Source organism: Nicrophorus vespilloides, unplaced genomic scaffold, assembly GCF_001412225.1.
Source record: "Nicrophorus vespilloides isolate i.1.1-1 unplaced genomic scaffold, Nicve_v1.0, whole genome shotgun sequence".
NCBI lineage: Eukaryota > Metazoa > Arthropoda > Insecta > Coleoptera > Silphidae > Nicrophorus > Nicrophorus vespilloides.
In genome coordinates, this window is record NW_017096383.1 from 71,254 (window position 1) to 91,375 (window position 20,122).

General features: G+C 29.5%; 3 protein-coding genes and 1 non-coding gene across 5 annotated transcripts; 1 reads left to right on the top strand and 3 right to left on the bottom strand.

Moving 5' to 3' along the window:
- Positions 1-852: 852 nt before the first annotated feature.
- LOC108556886 (gastrula zinc finger protein XlCGF7.1-like) lies at positions 853-1,920 on the bottom strand. The gene is made up of 2 exons (XM_017913188.1): positions 1,755-1,920; positions 853-1,699 (listed from the first exon to the last, which is right to left on the bottom strand). Exon 2 carries the CDS (start codon positions 1,669-1,671, stop codon positions 862-864), a length of 810 nt encoding a protein of 269 aa, XP_017768677.1. The 5' UTR covers positions 1,672-1,699; positions 1,755-1,920; the 3' UTR covers positions 853-861.
- Positions 1,921-2,029: 109 nt separating this feature from the next.
- LOC108556887 (alpha-aspartyl dipeptidase) lies at positions 2,030-3,889 on the top strand. Of its 2 annotated transcripts, XM_017913190.1 has the most exons (5): positions 2,030-2,044; positions 2,546-2,710; positions 2,993-3,078; positions 3,138-3,609; positions 3,666-3,889. In XM_017913190.1, the coding sequence occupies exons 2-5, from the start codon at positions 2,619-2,621 to the stop codon at positions 3,724-3,726; spliced, it is 711 nt and encodes a 236-aa protein (XP_017768679.1). In that variant the 5' UTR covers positions 2,030-2,044; positions 2,546-2,618; the 3' UTR covers positions 3,727-3,889. The 2 variants fall into 2 exon arrangements, with proteins under 2 accessions (XP_017768679.1, XP_017768678.1); XM_017913189.1 differs by lacking the exon at positions 2,030-2,044 and having other exon boundaries at positions 2,987-3,078.
- A 109-nt stretch (positions 3,890-3,998) lies between these two features.
- On the bottom strand, positions 3,999-4,070 carry Trnap-agg. The gene has a single exon. It is a non-coding gene; the product is annotated as a tRNA-Pro (tRNA).
- A 661-nt stretch (positions 4,071-4,731) lies between these two features.
- LOC108556863 (protein msta-like) lies at positions 4,732-16,066 on the bottom strand. The gene is made up of 4 exons (XM_017913145.1): positions 15,739-16,066; positions 5,140-6,661; positions 4,940-5,088; positions 4,732-4,878 (listed from the first exon to the last, which is right to left on the bottom strand). Exons 2-4 carry the CDS (start codon positions 6,254-6,256, stop codon positions 4,732-4,734), a joined length of 1,413 nt encoding a protein of 470 aa, XP_017768634.1. The 5' UTR covers positions 6,257-6,661; positions 15,739-16,066.
- Positions 16,067-20,122: the final 4,056 nt, after the last annotated feature.

Here is a 20,122-nt window from a genome sequence, read left to right on the forward strand (position 1 = left end):
TGATTAAACGATTGTCCAATTATGACTATTGACAGACAAAGGTAAAATAAAGAACGATGAACAACTTAACGTTAGTTATACGTAAAATATTTGGACATACAAGCATATTGTGATTATGTAATCACTAAAGAAACGAAATAAATGTTTAATATTTTTATTGATAATATCAATGTACAATTGAGAAATATTGTTATTGAAAATAATTGAAATTTGGGAAATGAAATATGATATTTTTGACAAGAGTTTTAGACAATTCTATTGTAAACATAGTTTAAAAATATGTCCAGAAGCAGAGGAATAAAAGAAAAGAGGAATCAAGATTACGCCATATAAATATAAAATTATAAATATAACAATATCGCTATAAAATGTATTTATATATAATATACTTTATGTTTGTTTAAATAATAAAGTTAATTCAGCTTACAGGCAATAGAAATCAAAATTTGTCACATTTGATTAAACTAATAATAATAATATTTATAGAGAAATATATATTATATCACTAATCACACTAGTTTATGTGCCTAAATATCAAAAGTAGGAACCCCACATTAAGAACACTTTTGATATATTTCTTCATATTGTAAAATGACAATTTTAATCCAAATCCATGTATTATATAATATATTGTGTATAAAATAATCTGTTATATAAATATACTATGATCATTGCACAAAATAAATATTGATAAGTTCACATCAATTTGTTTTGTTTTTAAAGTTGTAAACTATTTTAGTGTGGCTCCAGACATTTTAATAGAAATTAATAACTTATATGCAAGTTTCCAAATAAAACTCGTTTCACTTACACTAAGATTATAACCAATCCAATACGACTTTTCTTTTAACGTTTAGCGTACTAATGCATCATTAGATGACTATTCTTCATTGGTTCCAGCCCCATTCCCATCACCATCGGCGGCGCGTGCATCTGCCCTCCAACATGATTTTGATTTGTACTAATCAAGTTCCCGCTTCCGTCTTGTGGATGCCGGTGCTTCACGTGCGACATAAGATTACCCTTGCTATGAAATAATTTAAAACAGATATTGCACACGAACGGTTTCTCCTTCGTATGCGTCCTTTTGTGTATGATCAAGTTGTTGTTGGTTGCAAACTGTTTATCACAGAACTCGCATTTGAATGGTTTTATGTCTTTGTGGATCATACTGTGTGTGATCAGGTTGCCCTTCGTCGTGAACCGTTTCGGGCAGACGTCACAACCGAAGGGCTTTTCATTGTTGTGCGAACGCATGTGCACCATCAGGTTGCCCTTGGTTGTGAAGCCTTTGCTGCAGAGCTCGCAAGTGAACGGCTTCAAATTGGAATGAGAAATCATGTGTGTGTTGAGGTTGCCCTTGGCTGTGAATGACTTGCCGCACACATTGCACACATAGGGTTTCTCCAATGTGTGCGTCCTGGTGTGTACAATTAAATTACCTTTCGTGCTGAAGCCCTTTGAGCAGTACTCGCAATGGAACTTTATCTGCTGAACCACCTCCTTCTTGGGTACAGCCAGTACAGGTGGTGGTGGACTCGGGTAGTCCACCTTCAGGTTTATCTGGAGGTAGTCATTGTAGAAGTTGTGCATCGACTCTTCATGCTCATTTTTTATCATCGGTGGCAACAGACCCTGGTTATTGTTTTCCATTTTATATGCATTCAACATTTATAGCATAGATCATGTCTTCTTTTATCTTAAAAATGTGCTAATTAACAAAGCAAACAATAAGCATAACACACATAACCTACTAGTTGATGTCTGTGCTAGAGAATCTTCAACATTTTATCGCTGCTTTCCTTTGCTTTCATTTACTGGCTAACTCAGGAGACGAAACATATTATTCCTACAGGGTTTTGGTTTAATTGCTTTTTAACATTGATTTCACATTTTGTAAATTGCCCTTATGACATTTCAGCCATAATAGCTGTGAAGTTAACTCCACTTATTCAGAAACTTTGGTTGCATAGTCCATTTTTCATGAACATTTCTTAGCTCATTCGTTCAGTTCCAAACATCTCAATTAAGAACGTCAATTTACGTAAGCATTTTACATAATTATATAAGATTCATCATAAAAATAAGAAAACAATAATACATTTCTATATTTCATGCCAACCTCTTAAATTTTACCTGAAAATGCAGTTTAGCAAACACAAAACACAGTCAATTAATATTTTATACATTTCAGCCGTTAGATTCTGAATATATTATTTAAAACCTTCCATTGTCTTCACAGTTTTTTTATACTTTTCCTGAGAGATTATTCAAATTTATGAAATGGAAATTTACTAGTCACAAATGCCTATTTGGAGAATATAAATTATATCAAAATTGCTACGTTCATTTATTATTTATTTTACTAACAGCTTTACGCAAATACATGGGATTAAAAATATAGAAAAGTATTTGAATTCGAGTATTTTTGTTACTAGTATTATTACTATCACAAATCAGATACATTCGTATCGTAAATCAATTTCCGATAACAAATTATCAGTTAGTCGATATAAATCATAATTAATTTGATCATCTATACTAGGTTCCCATTCCAGCTGCATCCAGTTAGACTACATAGTAGGGCGGGATATACGCTGTTAAAAGAACTGAACGAAATGAGGAACTTACTGTTGATTTCATCGTCCCGTGTGATCGGATTTAAATATCTGGAAGTCGCCCAAGATGAAATCAAAAATGTACTGTCCTTGTAAGTCTACCATTTCGAATTTTGTATATTTATCACCTATTTATAGGTTATGTTCTTTCGCTGTTTTCTTTTAAAAGTAAAATAAATTATTGTAGGATAGTACGACCATTTTAAAGCTATGAAAGTGGACACATCGAATTGTTCAATGTATACTAACTGCAAATTTATAATGTATAGTGTATAAAAAAAACAATAGGGAATGGTTATTTTGTATATGCAACCCTACAAACATATATCAGTGTTTTCAAATTTTAAAAAAGTTGCGCTTTGTTTCAGTAACAGTGTTTCGACTGTTTTGTTCATACCATATGCCCTGAAGGATTACGATGCTTATTTGAATACCGTGACGCAACCGTTTACCGATTTCGGTAGATATTTTCAGCGTTTTGTCTATAAAAATTGTATTAATTTATTGTTGTTTGCGCAGGCTATGATATAGAAGGAATTCACGAGCATGAGGATCCAGTTGAAGCCGTGAACAAGGCTGAAGCTATATTCATTGGCGGTGGCAATACATTCCTACTCTTGAAGACGCTTTACGAGAAGAATTTGCTTGGGGCGATCAGGAAAAGGGTTTTGGAGAACGGCATTCCATATATCGGTTCATCGGCTGGTACCAATGTAGCCACTTGCAGTATTAATACAACCAACGATATGCCCATCGTCTATCCACCTTCGTTTAAATCTTTGAACTTGGTTCCGTTCAACATCAATCCGCATTACATAGAGAGCCCTTACAAGGCTGTCCATAAGGGCGAAACCAGGGATCAGAGGATTGCAGAATTTCTGCAAATGGAAGAGGCCGGACCTGTTTTGGGGTTGCGCGAAGGCTGCATGCTAAGAGTGACAGGTGACAGGGCCGTTTTGAAGGGCATCAACGATGCTAAACTGTTTCAACCGTAAGTTACTTCAATCATTTGCAAAAATATCGGTATTAATTTTGATGACGTTTCAGAGGAAAGGAACCCAAGATCATCAAAGTCAACGAAGACCTGAGCTTCTTACTTAATAACTAAGACCACCCTATTTAACTTATAATAATTTTATTAATATATAACACTTTTTTTGTTAGAAATAAGACTCTGTAGCTTAAATATAAACAAAAAAATGAACGTAGGTCAGAAATCCCTTTGTATATGAGTTTTTAATGTATACAATAAACATTATTATTTAAAAGTACATTTGATTTTTTTTAAATTGGTATCTGTTCTGAATTACTATTTAAAATTTAGTGTTTAATATCGTATTATGTAATAAATAGTTAATTACAATTTTAGCAAAAGAAAGTGGGCTCGTCCGGGATTTGAACCCGGGACCTCTCGCACCCTAAGCGAAAATCATACCCCTAGACCAACGAGCCAGATATAAGTAAAAACGCTATTTTTTATTTAACAATACAAGTAATTTATACCTCATTTACCCCAAACAACCCCATTTTTAAATTGATTTACTTAATTGCATTATTAAATTGCTCTAAATTTAAACTTATTTTTTTTTGCATCAAAAATTGTCTGAAATTTCTTAAAATCTGCATTTAATTGATTCATCTTACAGTTAGTAGAACTTAGTATAAGTTAATTTAAATTGGTTATTGAAGAAGTTTAATGTAATTATGTGTCAGTGGTTGCATATACCACAGTACATTATATAATTTTATTAGACATACAATTTTGACACAAACTAAATGTATTTTACATTTTTTTCTGTTGAATAATGTTTTTATCAAAAATATTTTAGCTAAATTTAAGTTTTTAAATCTTTTAAGAATATTCTATTACTTTTATAATTTTATAAATAAGTTTAATTTTATTATTATTGTAATAAAGGTTATTATCAGTATTTTTTTTCATATTCTTTTACTTTTCAATAAAAGTAATCATTCATTAATTTATCTAATTATATTTTTATTTTTATTAAATAAAAAACATCATTTATTTTGTATTAATTTATTTAAAATTCAATTATGTTACATGTTCTAAAAAAATATTAATTTCTTTCACATTAATTCACATAATTTGTTTTTAAAAAAAGTAATCATTCCAGTCTGTAGATAAATTTTTCTTTTTCCATACGTTCTTAATGATTTCAGGCGCCGAAACGTCGAACATGTATATTTCTGCAGCTTCTTCGAGTATCTCATCTTCGTTGAATTTTTCATCCATTACGATCTGCAAGTAAGAAAGAAACAAAACGTACATAAATGTGGTGTATCGAATTGCTTAGATTTACTCCTCTAGAAATAAGCTCCTTTTGGCATTTGTACAACTCGTGCAGCAGCAATCCGCGCATTTTACTTGCGCCCACGTCGAGTTTCATCAGAACGTCCAGAACGTATTTCAAGCATTCGCCCTTGATTTGAAAATGCTCGTCCGACAGTTCTGAAAAATAAACGAAACCTAATAGTGATCAATACAATTAGGCTTATTTACCTGCACCTCCTAAAATCCAGATAGTCCTGTACATGAATTCCAATGAGACCTGATTGCATTTCGGTATGATCTTTTCTGATTTGGATCGGAACAGATCGAAGCTTTTCATGTGATCTTCGTCGACGTCGCTGAATCTTTTAGCTAAAACGGACATTATGAAAGCGATTTTACTTTCCTCGACTTGCCGATCGCAAGAGTTGCAGGTCCAGACTCCGTTGAAGATGAGCGGATTTTTGGGTAGAACGAAACCGGAGCAGGATTCGCAGAGCATGGCGCTGAGGTTCGTTCCGAATTCGGTGGGATCATGGCATCTGGGGCATTCGCAAGCAAAGTGTTTGGTTCTCAATAGATGAGTGCGTCTGCTCAAAGTACACCAGAGGATTCTTGAGTATGTGAGGAATATTTCTTCACCTTTCTTGATAGGTTTCGCTGCTTTCAGGATCATGTGATGATCTTCGTCGAAGACGTGCATAACGTTGGGAACGCAAGAATGGTTGAGGAGACTCGAGAGCGGAAAGAGTCCTCTCAAAGTTGGTCCCGTTTTCGGAAGGACTTCGAAGGAGTTGGCGTCCAGAACGGCGCATGTGAGTCGAATCCAATTCTCTTCCTCATCGCATAATTCCAAAAGCATCTTTTTCTTCATGAGATCCACCTCGATTCCGTGCTGCGGTTCCCGGTGCGCCTCCAGCATCGAGATCGATTCCCGATCGGAATCGTCGAGAAACAAACTTCGTATCGGTGCCAAGCATATCATCATTCTATCGGTAACGAAAGACTTTTCAGTTTTCCAAGAGTTTATCTTAGCACATTCCTGAGAATGCTTATCTCCGTCCAAACAGGATGGACACAAGTAAAGGCCACACGACATTGGACAGAGCACGATGTTAGTATCATTGTAACATGAGACGCATGTGTTTTCAGGTATCGCCCTTGGCCCTAAAATCACAGGCGAATCGACGAAAATAATTTCACCTGGTTGGATGTCGCGCGTCGCGTACACTCCTCTTCCGCTGAACCTCGACTTTCCGACTTCCCAGAGTTTCTCATCCTTCCAGATTCCTCTTCTTCTCAGGTGATTTTCAATAATTTTCTCGGTCTCGTGGCACAGTCCATCCATTATTTGATTTTTTGGTGTGTTCTGGCACTCGGTACTGATACTAATTTAGATTGACGTGACGGGCGTTAATTGCAGTTCGTGTGCGCACCAACCAAAACAAAATTAAATTTGACGAAAAGTGTTCGGCTTTGGTACAGTTTTCGTACACCAACCTCGACTCCTTCGCGGAGTGCGTGAACGTAATATTTTGCCGTAATATTTTACCTATTTATTTTCAGCTTTTCCATCCACTAGCGTCGCACGCATCATCAACAGCGAATACATTTTGGTTACATGCTTATATTTACATTTTCCGTTGTTTTCGTTTCCATCGTGCATCTAAATACTCTTTCGTTTACGCAGGATTCATCTTTTTTTTTTCAAATCCTGTAAATATTTTCATGCCGCCTCCGCAATATCTTGAAACTATATTAAGATTGGGTCAGTTTTCTTTTTATATGAAACTAACTAAAATTTGCATCACTTTTTTTAAATTAAATAAAAAACATTTCATCTGCTATTAAATTTGTTCATAAATAAATTAACTCATTTGTTTAGTATGTAAATGTAAAGAATTTGTACACAATAAATAAAAAATTATGAAATTTGTTCTTCTTTGTTGTTCTTTACATGCTTATATTTACATTTTCCGTTGTTTTCGTTTCCATCGTGCATCTAAATACTCTTTCGTTTACGCAGGATTCATCTTTTTTTTTTCAAATCCTGTAAATATTTTCATACCGCCTCCGCAATATCTTGAAACTATATTAAGATTGGGTCAGTTTTCTTTTTATATGAAACTAACTAAAATTTGCATCACTTTTTTAAAATTAAATACAAAACATTTCATCTGCAATTAAATTTGTTCATAAATAAATTATCTCATTTGTTTAGTATGTAAATGTAAAGAATTTGTACACAAAAAATAAAAAAATTATGAAATTTGTTCTTCTTTGTTGTTCTTTGTAATAACATACTTAGTTTTATATTTTGACTTTGATGATAGAATTAGTTAGCATTATTTCATATAGAATATTTTTGTACTTGATTAAGTTTTCTACTTTGTAGTATTTGCTGTATTAGTTTGCATCTACTGTGCAAAAATAGTGCTGTTTATTTCCGTCAATCAACATTATCTATTAGATGTTTGTTTTTATTATTAATTAAGAATAATATTAAAAATTTTATTTTGTATATTATATAATATTTTATCTACTCTTTAATTACTATTTTTTTCAATATAATTAAAATAAACTATTGCTTTTGTTTTAAATAATTAGTAAATTGAATTAATTTATTTTGTTTGATAAATGTATTTTTGTAGTAAACTTTTTCTGATTTGTAATTTTATCTATTTTATTCCTCTTTGTTTTTTATTAAGAACCGAAATTTTCTCACAATCCTATACTTTTCTTCTATTTTTATTAATCATTTAAGTTTCAGTTGAATTTATGAAAACTATTACTTTTTTTTGGTATAAATTGAATCAATTTGCAAATGTTTGTTTGATTATTGTTTGTATATGTCTTTATTTTCTTCAGTATAACCAAAACATGAAACAGTGAAAACCAAAAAAAAAACTTATATTTCCACAACTGTATTTTTTTCTCATTATTTTGGACTACTTGTTAAGTTTATGCATCATTAAAATTGTAAATTTCCTTTGAAATGAAGAAACTGTATGTACATAAATTAATTTGTAAAATATCTTTAATTATTGTTTCGTAACTCTTTGAATTTTATTCAGTTGTACTCATTGTATTTGTGTTGTAAGATATTTTCCATAAATAATTGTGTGGATCATTTGAAATGATTTAAAAGTGTTTGGTTTTCTAATATCTCTGTGTTTTTTTTGTCCTTGAATGGGAACTTTTGCGTCAGTGTTTCTAAAAACATTTCTTGTTTGCTTTTTTCATCTTCAATATTATGTATTATAGCGTTTTTATTTTGAAGCAGAAGTATTAAAAATGAAATAATTTCTGGATTTTCTTTCTAATTAACTTGTACTTATTTTCAATATTTTTGTTTATCATTTACCTTTTCATATTGTAAATTTCATTGGAATTAAAAGAAAACTACTTTTTTTAATGATTTTTAAATTTAATTAATTTGTAAATTATGTTGAATTATTGATTAATTGTTAATTGGTCTTTGTTATTTATTTTTTTATTGTAATTTTATAAACAAAATTTAAAGTACAATATTACGTATTGTATTTTCTTTCTAATTAACTTATACTTATTGCATTTCAATATATTTGTTTATCATTTATCTTTTTATATTGTGGATTTCATGTGAATTGAATGAAAACTTTACTTAGTTAATTAATTTAAAAATTTTATTAAATTTACAAGTTTCTATTCTTTATTCCGCTTTTGAATTCAAACCAGATTTTTGTTATGTAACTTCATAAAAAATATATCAGTTTTAAAGTACAGCATTCAGAATTGTAATATTCTTTTAATTTTCTTCTTAACTAGAATTTATTGGTTTTTGATATCAGCATTTATTATTTACCTTTTTTGAATTGTGAATTTTACTTAAATTAGAAGAAAACTTTCTTTTTACTAAATTTTATTAAATCATTGATTATTTATAGATTCTAACTATAGTTTAGTAATTTATATATATCTTTTGTATTTTGATTTCAAATTTAACTTTTTCGATTGTTGATTTTTCTTGAGTTACAATTCCTATTTTTATTCACAAATTAGTAACTGAGACTAAAATACTTTGTTAAATGAAATAATTGACTATAAAAAAGTTATTTTCGTTATTTTTATAGCATTAACCCCTTTAACACGTACATGCATATAATTGATATCAGTGAAAGCAGCAACAGTAGCAGCAGTTCAAAGTCTCATGTTAAAACGTTTAATGAATGCCTTCCTCCTGCGTTTGCTTTATTTGTAATGTCGCTCGATGCGGAGGATTCCATCGCAGACGCGGTGGAAGTGTCCAATTAGGATTTGGAAATGCAACAAAAGGTTTCTCGTTGGAACTCTTTGACTATTATTAGGGACGTCGATGCTCGTCCGACAAATGATGATCAAGAGGAGAACGAGGATGAGAATGAGGAGTGGAGGGAGGTGGTCGTTCAATTCCCTTTATGTAATAATACGAAACGAAAAGGACAAAAGTATATAAAAAAAAGGAGGAGAAAATAAGAACTATATGAGAATGAGCGGAATATAACGTAAGAGGAGCGACGTGGAACGGGAGAGAACGTATCTTTTGTGACCGTTTTTCTCTGTGTGTTTGTGTGGATGTGAGTGTGTTCTCTCTGTCTCTCTCTCGGTGATGATTGCATGTCCCGCATGTATTTTTTCTCGCTGTTGGTTGTCTCCTCTGCACGGTCGACCCCTACACTTCACCAATTTAGCTTCGTTAAAGCCAATTGAACCAAATGGCTCTTTAATTGTCTCAATTGCTACATCCCAACAAGTGTTCGTCACAAATGATACTACCGACATTCTTACATACGTGTGCACATGTATACGTTTATAATATTAGAAGCAAAAAAAATATTGCAAAAGCAACAAACGAGAGAAACAAAACTTTGATGTATACCGACACAAGAATATTTTAAAATTCAATGTTCAACTTTTTGTCCGGAAAATTCGTGCCAATTTTTCACAAAACTTAACATTTTTATATATAACATATAATTTTTTAATTATGTATCCACCATCAAAAATCTATAAACCTTTCTTCATCTTTCACGCAACTTAAACAATACATTCTACTAGAATTTATTAGATTTTTCGTCCAAAAATACTTCTTCAGGTGGTTTTTTATGTCGACTAAAAGTTACTCGTTCCTGCAGTTAACGGAATTTTGCAAAGATCCAATCTTTTGTTGAGTAGTAAAAGAAATATAATGGTTGATATTGTCGTGATTTTTATCCATTAAAATGCGCAAATCTCATATATCTTCACGGTTTATGTAGCAAGCTTCAAAAACGTTTGTTAATAGTTGTTTTTGATATTTTTAATATCTCTGCTCATTCACGTGTCCCACTACACGGTTATTCTCGATCCATGTCTTGATTTCATCATTATTACTAGCAAAACTTTAAAGCTGAAATCATCAGCTCTAAATTTAGATAATTATGTTCCTAAAGTTCATTTATATAAAGCAACTTCTCCGTAAGCAGAATATATCTTAATTATTGCTTTAGTGGCATTTTTGGCTTTCCAGTAATAGAAAATTATAAAAGTCTAAAATGCACTTTGTTTTCTTTCATCTTCATGATTGTGCTAAATGTATCAGTTTCATTTGATCCAAACCAAACATTTTTCTAAAAACGGTTGAAATCTCACCTTTTACAATATATACACAAGTTCATTGTTATTAAGAACCGAAAAGTTCAGCCTTTCAAAATATTTCATGTTTTCAATAAAATTGAAGATCACAATCATTGCAATATGGATTTTTTGTTTTTTTCAAATACAATAATTTCAATAAAATGGAAACATAAAGAAATGTATTTTTGTATTCTAATTATTAATTCTAATTCATCAAATTTTGATATACAAATTTGAAATAATTACTTAGCAATTTCTATTAAAATTAGAAAGACAAAGAAATGCATTTTCAATTATTTCTTTATACAAAATTGCAAATAAATGCATTGTCCTGGTGGAATAGGTTTGATTTCATTCTAATTCGATTTAATCTTATAACAATTTATGCTTTTTTTATTGGATTCTTTCTCATAAAACTGCAACCATAATAATTTCAAAAGTTCAAGCATTTATTCTATTGTTTGTAGATTTTTTTAGTCTCTGACATCAGTGATATCATTGTTTCGTAACTTTTAGATTACGAAACAATGTTTAATTTCACAAAAGAATGTCATAGAAATTTTTTTTTGTTCAATTGTCAAAAAACCTACTGGTTAGAGAAGATATTTATTGCAATCTTCTTAATACTTATTCTTTATAATTTCTTGATCTTTCCATAGGATTATTTACATAAATGTTATTTTATATATTTTGTGATTTCACTGTCAGATTATAAAACAATTACAAAATCAATACTTTAACGAACAATTGTTATTAGAATTTGTTTTTGTTCAATAGTAAAAAAAAAGTATTTTTGGTTTCTTTGAATTGTTTTTAGTCAATGTTTATTTGCTATTACCTTTTACTTTCTTTACAGTTGCTTCATCAACTACTGCTTTTCTACTTCAATATTGAATGTGTGATCTTTTTTTTGCTTCTATTTTCTATTATTTCATTGTTTCGTCACTGTCGAATTTTCTTATTTCTCAATTGTCAAAATATGTTTATTCGTTCCTTTGACTTTACTAATGGTTTCTTGTACAATAACTACAATAGATCACTTAATGTGATTTCATTATTCCGCAACTGTCAAATTACGAAAAAATAACAAATTCTAGACGCAAAATGTCATTGGAATTGGTCTGAGGAGATACTCTTTGCCATCTTCTTAACCAGTGTTCATTAATTACAATTTCTTGGACTTTCCTAACGGTTTCTTCTCCATCAATAACTGCTTTTTGATTACACTTGAACGTTGTGTGCATATTTCATGTTTCTACCAACATTGATTAAATTCAGATATTCAATTTGAAACTATGAGCTCACTCGATTAAGAAGAATAAAACTTGAACGTTATTCTTTCAATAAAGAAATATTTTGACACATTTTGTCATTTTTTAAAATATGTAATAATAAAAAAGAATGCAACATTTAAATGATTAAGTTGAAAGAAATTTATAAATTATTATAAGATTTATTTTACTATTATTACTAGATTTTTTTTATTTGGTCTTAAATTTGAACTCACCACCTTTGTATCGGATTTTGCAATGACCAAACGACTGTTACAATTTTTCAAGGACATGTGCATCTGCAGCGCCATCTATTGGTTACATTTGTTAATTTGATTTAATAATTAAAAGTAGTTAGTACAATCGTTAATACAAACTTAAATGAGAATTTAGAACTACTTTCCTTCAAATTTTATAATTATTTTAATCAATACAAAATAACTCCTTATTAAAATTTCTTTCCACAAACAGTTCAACTATAATACAAAAGTGTGTATTTTATTAATTTTACTACTACCTAGTTATAGTAGTTATACTAATACTAATACTTATGATATTCAGATTCCTTTATTAATTCCATTGTTTTTTGTTATTATTACAAAGTATATATTTTATAATACATTTTTTCATTACTATACAATTTTACTTAACAGAACTAATCATTAACATTAAAGTATACAGTTAAAGTTAAAAAAATATATTTTACTTCAAAATGATTTTACTTCAATTAAAAAATTATGAAATGAATGACTTAATGACTTAATATTGAAAAGAAAAACACAAAGCTCAATTAATTTGAATCGTATGTGCGCGATCTGTTTTAATTTTGTCAATGGAAAGAAAATGAATGAACTTTTCACCGTGAACGACTATAAATAGCAAACGGTCATTCTTTCAGCGAGAGACCAATTACCGGAGGTCAATTTAGATATGAGGGACGCAATTAGTCAACGGCAAAAGAAAAAAGAGAAACAACAACAATAAAAAAAACACACACACAATATATTCTGGTGTATTAGCATAGATTGTATCTTCTGTGTTACGCAATGACCAGCATCATAGGCGGCGGCGGTGACCATATGGACGCACGTTCTTCTCATTAAGCGGTTCTTAATTTTATAGATGGGGAGGCATTCACATCCATCTATGATTTTCATGGTGGTATGAAAATTGCTGAGGGCGAAACGGGGACGGCACGAGCCCCATCTTACGAGACCATTCATTGGAACGACGCCACCCTGATCCATTATTCAGAATAAAAAAATAAACGTACACCAGATATGTTTGTGTGTATAATGCCGCGTAATAATATACAATGGAGGTAGAGAGGAGAGAAAAAAAGGGGTGCAAAAGCCATGTATAATGTGATGAAAGCTATTGGTATTCTATTACATTTCGTAACATAATAAAACGGATAATTTTAAGAAAATATTTTATTGCAAGATAAACATGTATATTCCAGTAATTTGCAATTTAACACCTGACATTTATTATACAACTTAAAAATGTTGCTACTATTACGGTTTGTATAGTGTTAAACATTTCGTATACAAAATATATATAACATAATTTTATTCCAAAGTAAATATTATGTTTAAATTCAAGTTAAAAACATTAAATAAGTTAACTCTTAATGTATTAGACCAGCGTTCTTCAACATATGAATTGCGACCCAATATTGTTTTTTTTTTAATTTTTAATATGCCGTAAAATGACAGCTGTCATCTTGCGTCAAAATGTCAAAATTTTATGTTATAATTACAAATAAATATGTTGGGACATGCGGTAAAAAAGTTGAGAAACGCTGTGACTCATTTCATTTCTTGAAATATATAATATATTATATGATTCATTGCTGAAAGTTTAAGATCAAGTCAGAAAACCTATGAAATAAGATAACTTTAAATGTTTGAGACCAGTGTTCTTCAAGTTATGAATGGCGTCCCAATATTGTTTTTTTTTTTTTAATTTTTTATGTGCCGTAAAATGACAGCTGTCATCTTGCGTCAAAGTGTCAAAATTGTATGTCTTAACTTGTTGGGTCGCATTATAACTACAAATAAATATGTTGGGACGAGCGGTAAAAAAAAGTTGAGAAACGGTGTGACTCATGTCTATACCACACATTTCTTGAAATATATAATACAGTGGTACCTCGATATACGATTGCCCTAATATACGAGTGTTTTGCTTTGAGATGAGAGCAAGATTTGAGATACGAGGAATCGCACACTACACCGCTGCACAGTTTCTTCCACCTCAGACTAGACCTCAGTTTGTGTGTCTTTTTCACTGGTTTTCGAAGCATTTTTGATAATTAGGATTAATTTCATTTCAATTAATTTCAATGGGGAATATTGCTTTGAGATACGAACAATTTGACATACGAGCAAGGTTACGAATTAAACTCGTATGTCGAGGTACCACTGTATATTACATGATTCATTACTCAACGTTAAAGATCATGTCAGAAAACCTATGAAATTAGATAACTTTAAATGTTTAAGACCAGTGTTCTTCAACTTATGAATGACGTCCCAATATTGGGTTTCGTTAAGTTTTTAATGTGTCGTAAAATGACAGCTGTCATAATGTATCAAAATTGTTTGTAATAAATAGTTGTATTGCATTATAACTACAAACAAACATTTTGGGACGTGCGTTAAAAATGTTGAGAAATACTATGACTCATGAATTTCTTGAAATATTTAAAGTAATAATTTTTGCTAATATAAATAAGTTTAATAATCAAGATTCCTAATAAAAAAAGGTCACAGTTGAATGTTTAAAATTAAAAAAAACTACAGTATTTTTTTTACAACAGCGTTTCTTAATTTTTTTGCTGTGTGACACAACATATTAGACTGATCCATTTGTTAAGAGTATTTCATAAGTTCCGTGCTTTGTCAAAAGGTGACAGCTGTCATTTAGCGACCTTACATATTTGTTTGTAGTTGTACTGAGATCCAATGGCTAAGAGTATTTTTAACAGTTCCTCGATTTGACAGAAGATGACAGCTGTCATTTTGCAAACCATTAACAATTTGATACTAACCAATGTTGGGTATTGTATATTGGATTGGTATATTAGGTTCCAATCCTAACTGAAGAAGATTATTTCATATATATTCTACAAAATTGTAAAATCAATAGGAAACGTGTAATAAATAATTTTCTGGAAAATTAAGTCGGATTTGTTTAAAACAAAAATATACTAAACATAGATTGAAAATGATTTTCATTCAACATTTATGAATAAATAACAATTTTACTGTTATAATTTTTTGAGTGATTAAATAAAATTTTCTACTTAGTTTATCTTTTTTTTTTGCAAACATAAAAGTTAATTATAAATAATACAGATGCAGATTAAATTTTTTTTAGAATAAACAACGACATTACTGTTATTTCAAAGATATCAGAACTTTGTTTTTAATGAGCAAATGAAATCATTACTTGAATTTTAATTTTGTTTCAAAAACAAAATGTAAGTTTTAAATAACGGTTACTTTCGATTCAACGTTTCTATAATCATTTATTGATTTGTATTTTGTTCTTATTGGTTGTTACTAAATTTGTTATCAGGATTTTCGAAAAATTCAACTGTTTTTGTACATATAAAAAGTATAAAAACTATATAATGTAATTTAGTATTAAAAATAAATGTTTATGTTTAATATTTAGTTTCAAAATGAAACGTTATAGTATTCTTTACTAAAAACGAATTGTATTATTTTTGTTTTCAATGAGTAAAATCTTTTATTTAAAAAAAAAACAAAATTTTGGTAATTTTTTAGTCAAAAACCTATAGAAATATGTATAATGGAATTTGATATTAAATGTGTTTAAAATGTACAGTCAAAATGAAAAGTAATTGGATTTTTCACAAAAAAAAAAGAATAAACTAGGTCAGTGGTAAACTTACGTATTGTACGTGATAAAAATACGTCGAATGTGTTATATAGTAGATAGGTAATCCAATTATGTAATTGCTGTTGTTAATCACTTTCACAGAAAACAAAAACTACCACTTGAAAACTGTAAGATGATGATGATGTTGAAGATGCGCGTACACGTGTTTCCATCGTTGCGTCGCCTTTTTTTCCAGTTGCGGAACGGCATGGATTTGGTGGAAATTCCGTGATCAACCCCAGATAATGAGAGGAACCAGACTGGCCGTCATTTATGCTCCGTAAAATGTTTTTAATAGTAACAATTGGACAATATTGAGTTGTATTGCATTAAAGAATCTGTCCTGTTTAACTAATATAAGCTGCACTAATAGCCATTGTCACTAATAGGCAAAAATTGGGTAAATTGATAAATTCACTTAGTGGTTGATTGAACTAAATGCTACTTAACACGGCCACACTATAAACAAATAAAAACAAGGATGCATGAACACATACATACATATATACACACATACACCAACATCATTTGCCATCATCGGGCAGACGACAAACGGCAGACGATTTCCATCGCGCATTAATTAATTTAATTACAACCCAAAGGGTCGATTCATTTATTAACTCTAATAAACGTTTAATAACTTTGCCACACGTTTATTAAACCCATTTCCACATACATTTAGTATTATTCCGAACGCAGAATGCAACACATTCCGCACCAATAAACGGAAATTAAAAATTGCAGTTTTCACAAAAGTTCAGTTTCCGGTTTTCATTATTTTCTGTGATATTAGTGTAAATTAATGAAACTATAAGTTGTTTAATATGTATTAATAGTGTTAATTCATTTATAAATAATATTTATGAAGGTGAGTTGTTTTTTAATTCACTAAATTGAAAACAAAATAATAAAACGTTGCGATATGAAAAAAATATGAATCATGCGGAGTGTCAAAGGTCTTCCTCCTCCATGATTTGTTTGATGGGAATAGCATCAAGGCAATTTGATCTTTATGATCTTGGTTTTCTTGTTCAGAAAAGACTATATTATTATTTCAACAAAATCTATTTTTTTTTTGTACGTTTTATGTTTATTTTAATTATCTTCAATTCAAAAATCGACCTTAAGTTAAATTGCTTAACTTTTATAAGACATCTAATGATTCCAACTGAAATAATACTTAAAACAAATTCATATACGTTTCTCAATATCATTGACTTTATTTACTTATAATTACAAAAAATCAAAATATTTATTAATTTTTAAAATAAAAACACATATTTTAAATGAAAAGACAAACCAATTACTTTTTACAAACATAAAAATTGATTATTATTCAACTTTTTTTTTAGAATAAGTTTCAGTGTTAAAAGAAATTTGAAAATAAACTGATCTAAAAAATAAAATTATTTTCAAATCTAATAAAAAAATACACATATTTTACAAGAAAATATAAACCAATTACTTTATAAAACAAATATTTAGGGACAAATAAATCAAATAAAACAATATCAAAACTTTGTTTGTATAGGATTTTCTAAGAAAAAACTTTGATCATTCATATTCTAAAATTAATTGTTATAATAATTTGTTCTAAAGATAGTAATGATATTTAAAAACAACATAAATTTGTAATCATAATTGAAAAGAAAAAATATTACAATTTTCTGATACAAACTGTTTTCTGTTTTAACTGTTATCAAATATCTAATAAATATCATATGAAATAACGGTTACTTTACTAATATCATTTTTTTTCAATTTTAAATTTGTTGATTTAGTTCATGTTCTTATAATTGGTCGTTTTTACACTTTTTGTGAAGCTTGTTGGAAGATTAAACTGTTTTTGAGTATTATTTATATAGTTTTTTGTTTTTAATATTGTTATAAAGTGGTCATGCGCTATGTGCAATAAACAGTCTAAAACTGTTTAAAATCGATTATGTTTCTTTTGAAATCATTTGACTGTAAAAGATATATGTGTGTGTGTATTATAAGGGCCAATGTTGAGGAAAAGCGTGATCTGCCCTCGGCTTATACAATATTTGATATTATTATATTAAATTTATGTTATCGAGGACCGACCCACATGATTGTGATTTCCCACAAGAAAAAGTGCAATTAGAAGCGTTTAGGACCCACATGCATCGGTTGCGACCTCTGGCGTTTTTCGGGTATTTTGGTAAACGTGACCACCATCGTCGTCCTCCAGATTAGGGGACGATCTCTCACTCTCAACCTGTTGACGTCGACGACGCGACTCTCCTTTCCTCCTTTTTATTTCTTTTTTTTTTTCATTCACTTTGGGGCAGGCAGGGGTGGCGGCAATACGCTAAATGCCCCTATGCCCGGCTCCTTTACACCAATTCAGTTATCAAGTGGACCAGTGATATATATGGATATGCCTCCCTTTGTCATGGGAGTTCCTGTTGTTCCTGTCTGTGAGAAATATTTTGGGAAACAATCGTAGGGGGTTATGCGGTTTGCGGTGATGGAAGGATGAAGTATACGGATGATTATGAGAACTGCATGATTCGAGTCGATACATGCGGGAGTCTCAAAAGTATTAAACATTTCGTTTACTTTTCTCACATTACCGCAACACAATTAATGTATTGCAGATGATATCCTTTCGATACATCATATTTGTTCAAGTATTTGCCATGTATAAAATATACATTGTTTCAATATCACTAACATTTGTTTTATAGGTACTTGCTTTATTTAAAGTATACTGTATATTTATTTATATTATGCGGTTTGTGAATACTTGCATTTTCTGTAATACTAGTCAAGTATTACACACGATACTTATGAAGTGAACTATTAAGTATTTAACATAAATGATATGTAAATAATCTCCTTATTACTATTGCTTATATTGTTACTATTTTCCAAGTATATTGTTACTATTTTTAAGTATATTTACTTAATAGACGTCACTTAACAATTAAAATTATCAAATATTTGCCAAATAAAAGGATTATGTGCTTTATTTGTACTGTACTGTGGTGTACTGTACTATTTTCGTAATCGTAATTTTCGTAAAAAATAGTTTACGTTATAAATATCGTAGTTTCAATATTTATAACGTGAACTATTAAGTATTTAATTTGAAATAAATGAGATGCATATAATCTCCATATTACTATTGTTTGTATTATAAATACTTGTTTCTTCATAATACTTGCCAAGTATTTTTACTATATTCAGTTAATATACGTTACTTAACAAGTAAATTATCAAATACTTGCCATTCGAAAGGATTATGTGTTTTGTAAATACTTACATTTTACATAATACTAGTCAAGTATTTATACTATATTTCACCCGAAATACGGATATTTATGAAGTGAACTATTAAGTATTGTATTTGACATAGATGAGACACATATAATCTCCATATTACTATAGTTTGTATTATGAATACTTGCTTTTTGCCATATCTAATTGATATACGTTAATTAGCAAGTAAATTATCAAATACTTGCCTATCAAAAGGATTATGCATTTTGTAAATACTTGCATTTTCTGTAATACTTGTCAAGTATTTTTACTATATTCAGTTAATATACGTTACTCAACAAGTAAATTATCAAATACTTGCTATTCGAAAGGATTATGTGTTTTGTAAATACTAACATTTTACATAATACTACTCAAGTATTTATACTATATTTCACCCGAAACACGGGTATTTATGAAGTGAACTATTAAGTATTGTATTTGACATAGATGAGACACATATAATCTCCATATTACTATAGTTTGTATTATAAATACTTGATTTTTGCCATATCTAATTGATATACGTTACTTACCAAGTAAATTATCAAATACTTGCCTATCCAAATGATTATGTGTTTTGTAAATACTTGCGTTTTTTGTAATACAAGCCAAGTATTTGGACTATATCCAGACGAAATATCACTATCATTTATTTTGCATGTACATACGTTTTCTGTAATATGAAGATTTTTTTTCAATTATAAAAAAAATGTAAGATATATGAAGATATCTAATTATTTTTTTCTTTTTAAGATACATTTTTGTTATTAATTTTGCTAATTTATTTGAAATAAAAAAATATCAAAATAGGCTGTGAATTATAATTAATTTGTTGCTATAGTAACAATTTTTTTAAAGAGCTAAATAGAGTCAGTATATTAGTATTAGTAAATATATGTATCACATTATTAAAAACTTACATCTCTAATTAACTTTTAATTGATTCAAATTAATTTATTTGTACAAATTGATTTGAATTTATGAATATAATGATAATAAAAGTAAATTATGAATTTAGATGAGTTTTGTTAATGAAAATAAAGTTAAATTCACAATTTTTTAAATCAATGTGTAAATATAACTTTGAAGTCAGTCATAAGTGGAAAAAA

Coding starts and splice junctions, on each gene's coding strand:
- LOC108556887 (XM_017913189.1), top strand. CDS start 2,619: ATGAGGAACTTACTGTTGATTTCATCGTCCCGTGTGATCGGATTTAAA. Junction 2,711..2,986: donor ATCAAAAATGTACTGTCCTT/GTAAGTCTACCA, acceptor GCTTTGTTTCAG/TAACAGTGTTTCGACTGTTT. Junction 3,610..3,665: donor GATGCTAAACTGTTTCAACC/GTAAGTTACTTC, acceptor ATGACGTTTCAG/AGGAAAGGAACCCAAGATCA.
- LOC108556863 (XM_017913145.1), bottom strand. CDS start 6,256: ATGGATGGACTGTGCCACGAGACCGAGAAAATTATTGAAAATCACCTG. Junction 5,089..5,139: donor CTGGATTTTAGGAGGTGCAG/GTAAATAAGCCT, acceptor TTTATTTTTCAG/AACTGTCGGACGAGCATTTT. Junction 4,879..4,939: donor AGGAGCTTATTTCTAGAGGA/GTAAATCTAAGC, acceptor TCTTACTTGCAG/ATCGTAATGGATGAAAAATT.
- LOC108556886 (XM_017913188.1), bottom strand. CDS start 1,671: ATGTTGAATGCATATAAAATGGAAAACAATAACCAGGGTCTGTTGCCA.